At 34.8% G+C, this 2,322-nt stretch overlaps 1 protein-coding gene across 1 annotated transcript; it reads right to left on the bottom strand.

Annotated features, from left to right (window-relative positions):
* Window positions 1–1,381: 1,381 nt before the first annotated feature.
* On the bottom strand, window positions 1,382–2,115 carry LOC105789517 (uncharacterized). The gene is made up of 2 exons (XM_012616887.1): window positions 1,668–2,115; window positions 1,382–1,470 (listed from the first exon to the last, which is right to left on the bottom strand). The coding sequence occupies exons 1-2, from the start codon at window positions 2,113–2,115 to the stop codon at window positions 1,382–1,384; spliced, it is 537 nt and encodes a 178-aa protein (XP_012472341.1).
* Between the last annotated feature and the right edge of the window lie 207 nt (window positions 2,116–2,322).

Here is a 2,322-nt window from a genome sequence, read left to right as displayed (position 1 = left end):
TTCTCATTAATTGAAACAAGTGAAGAAGTTACCTCATTGTGTTCCAACCTCGACAAATGATTAGCTACTTGATTTTCAACACCTTTTCTGTCTTGGATCTCAAGGTCAAACTCTTGGAATAAAAGTATCAAACGAATTAGCCTCAGTTTAGTATATTTCTTCATGAGTAAGCACTTAATGACAGCATGATCAGTAAACACTGTAACTTTGGTACCTATAAGATATGAACGAAACTTGTCAAAAGCAAAAACAATATCAATGAGCTCTTTTTCAATTATCGTATAATTAATTTGGGATCTTGTCAAATTTTTACTTGCATAGTAAATAGGAGGAAAGACTTTGTTCCTTTTTTGACCCATCACAGCTCCAACAGCAACTCAAAAGGTGAGTTCCAATCAGGTGTAATAATTATTGGGGTTGAAATTAACCAATTTTTGAATTCTTCAAAAGCTTCTAAACATGCTTTGTTAAAATAAAAAACAATAGTTTTTTCTAAAAGCATATACAAAGGTTTAGAAAATTTTGAAAAATCCTTAATAAATCTACGATAAAAACCAGCATGGCTTAAGAAACTTCTAACTCCTTTCACACTAACTGGTGGTGGTAATCTTTCAATTACGTCCACCTATGCTTTATCCACTTCAATCTCGTTTTTGGAAATCTTATGTCTTAAGACAATTCCCTCCTTAACCATAAAGTGACATTTCTCCCAATTAAGGACAAGATTTGTCTCATTGCATCTTTTTAGTACCTTAGCCAAATTACTCAAATAAACATCGTAAGTGTTACAAAAAAACAGAAAAATCCTCTATGAAAACCTAAACATAATTTTCAACCATATCAGTGAAAATTGCCATCATACACTGTTGGAATATGGCAGGTGCAGTACATAAGTCAAAAGGCATTCGCCTAAAAGCAAATGTACCGTACGGACAAGTAAAAGTAGTTTTATGTTGGTCTTCCAGGGCTACAACTATTTGGTTGTATCCCGAATATCCATCTAAAAAGTAATAAAATTCGTTACTTGTCAGTCGATCTAACATTTGATCCATAAAAGGAAACGAAAAAGATCCTTACGAGTGGATTTGTTCACTTTTCTGTAGTCAATATAGATTCTCCAACCCGTGAAAGTTCTCGTTGGGAGTAACTCGTTATGTTCATTTTTGACAATCATGATCCCACCTTTCTTTGGTAGACATTGTACTGGACTTACCCAAAAACTATATGAGATGGGGTAGATAATTCCCGCATCTAACTATTTAATCACCTCATTCTATACTACTTCTTTCATGGTAGGGTTAAGTCTCCTGTGCCCATAAATTTTACCTTTTTCACATTCCTCTAAAATAATTTTATGCATACAGAAAGAAAGAATTATACGTCATATGTCAGCTATGGTCCAACCAATTGCCTTTTTAAATTTCTTTAAAACAGTAATCAATTGCTCCTCTTGATGATCTGTCAAGTCAGCTGAAACAATCACAACTAAAGTAGAACTATTACCAAGATAAACGTATATTAAATGGGACGGAAGTACCTTGAGTTCGAGTTTAGGCGATTCTTCGATTGACAACTTTGGTTGTGTAAATTTCCAAACTCCCAGCTCTAGTGTTCGAACCACAATGGTTGATCATAACTCCTCGGATTGGCTTCCATCAAAGCCATACCTTCATCACTTTTTTCATCTTCGAATGGTATAGACCCTAAAGTGTTCTCCAACGGGTCTTCTTTAGAATTTCTTTCTAAACAAACTAAGGCTTCTAATTCCTCCATTACTGAACAATCCTCCATCGGATCAGGAAATTTCATGGCCTTCAGAATGTTAAACATTAATTTATCGTCTTGAACTCGCATTGTGAGTTCACCTTTTTTCACATCTATCAACGTTCTTCCCGTGGCTAGAAAAGTTCTCCCCAAGATGATCGAAACTTCCTTATCTGCTTCAAATTCCAATATAATAAATTCAGCAGGAAAAATAAATTTATCAACTCTTACCAAAATATCCTCGATCTTTCCCTTGGGATATGCTAACAATCGATCCGCTAGTTGAAGTGTCACAGTAGTGGGTCTTACTTCACCTATTCCCAATAGCTTGAAAATAGATTCAGGCATCATGTTGATGCTTGCTCTAAGGTCGTACAAAGCTTTACTTCAATATGATTCACCAATGTTGCAAGGTATAGTAAAGCTTCTAAGGTCCTTCAGTTTCAGAGGTAGTTTGTTCTATGAGAACGCACTACATTCCTTCATCAAAGCGAAAGTTTCATAGTCATTAAGTCATTTCTTCTTAGACAAAATATCCTTTACCAACTTCATATAGTT

Source organism: Gossypium raimondii, chromosome 2 (assembly GCF_025698545.1).
Source record: "Gossypium raimondii isolate GPD5lz chromosome 2, ASM2569854v1, whole genome shotgun sequence".
NCBI classification, from domain to species: Eukaryota; Viridiplantae; Streptophyta; class Magnoliopsida; order Malvales; family Malvaceae; genus Gossypium; species Gossypium raimondii.
This window is presented reverse-complemented; position numbering and strand designations above follow the sequence as displayed.

What these genes read in the sequence shown, in the direction of transcription:
- LOC105789517 (XM_012616887.1), bottom strand. Translation starts at nt 2,115, where the DNA reads ATGATGCCTGAATCTATTTTCAAGCTATTGGGAATAGGTGAAGTAAGA. An exon ending in AGATGAAAAAAGTGATGAAG is followed by an intron (nt 1,471 to 1,667) that starts GTATGGCTTTGA and finishes TGATTGTTTCAG; the next exon opens with CTGACTTGACAGATCATCAA.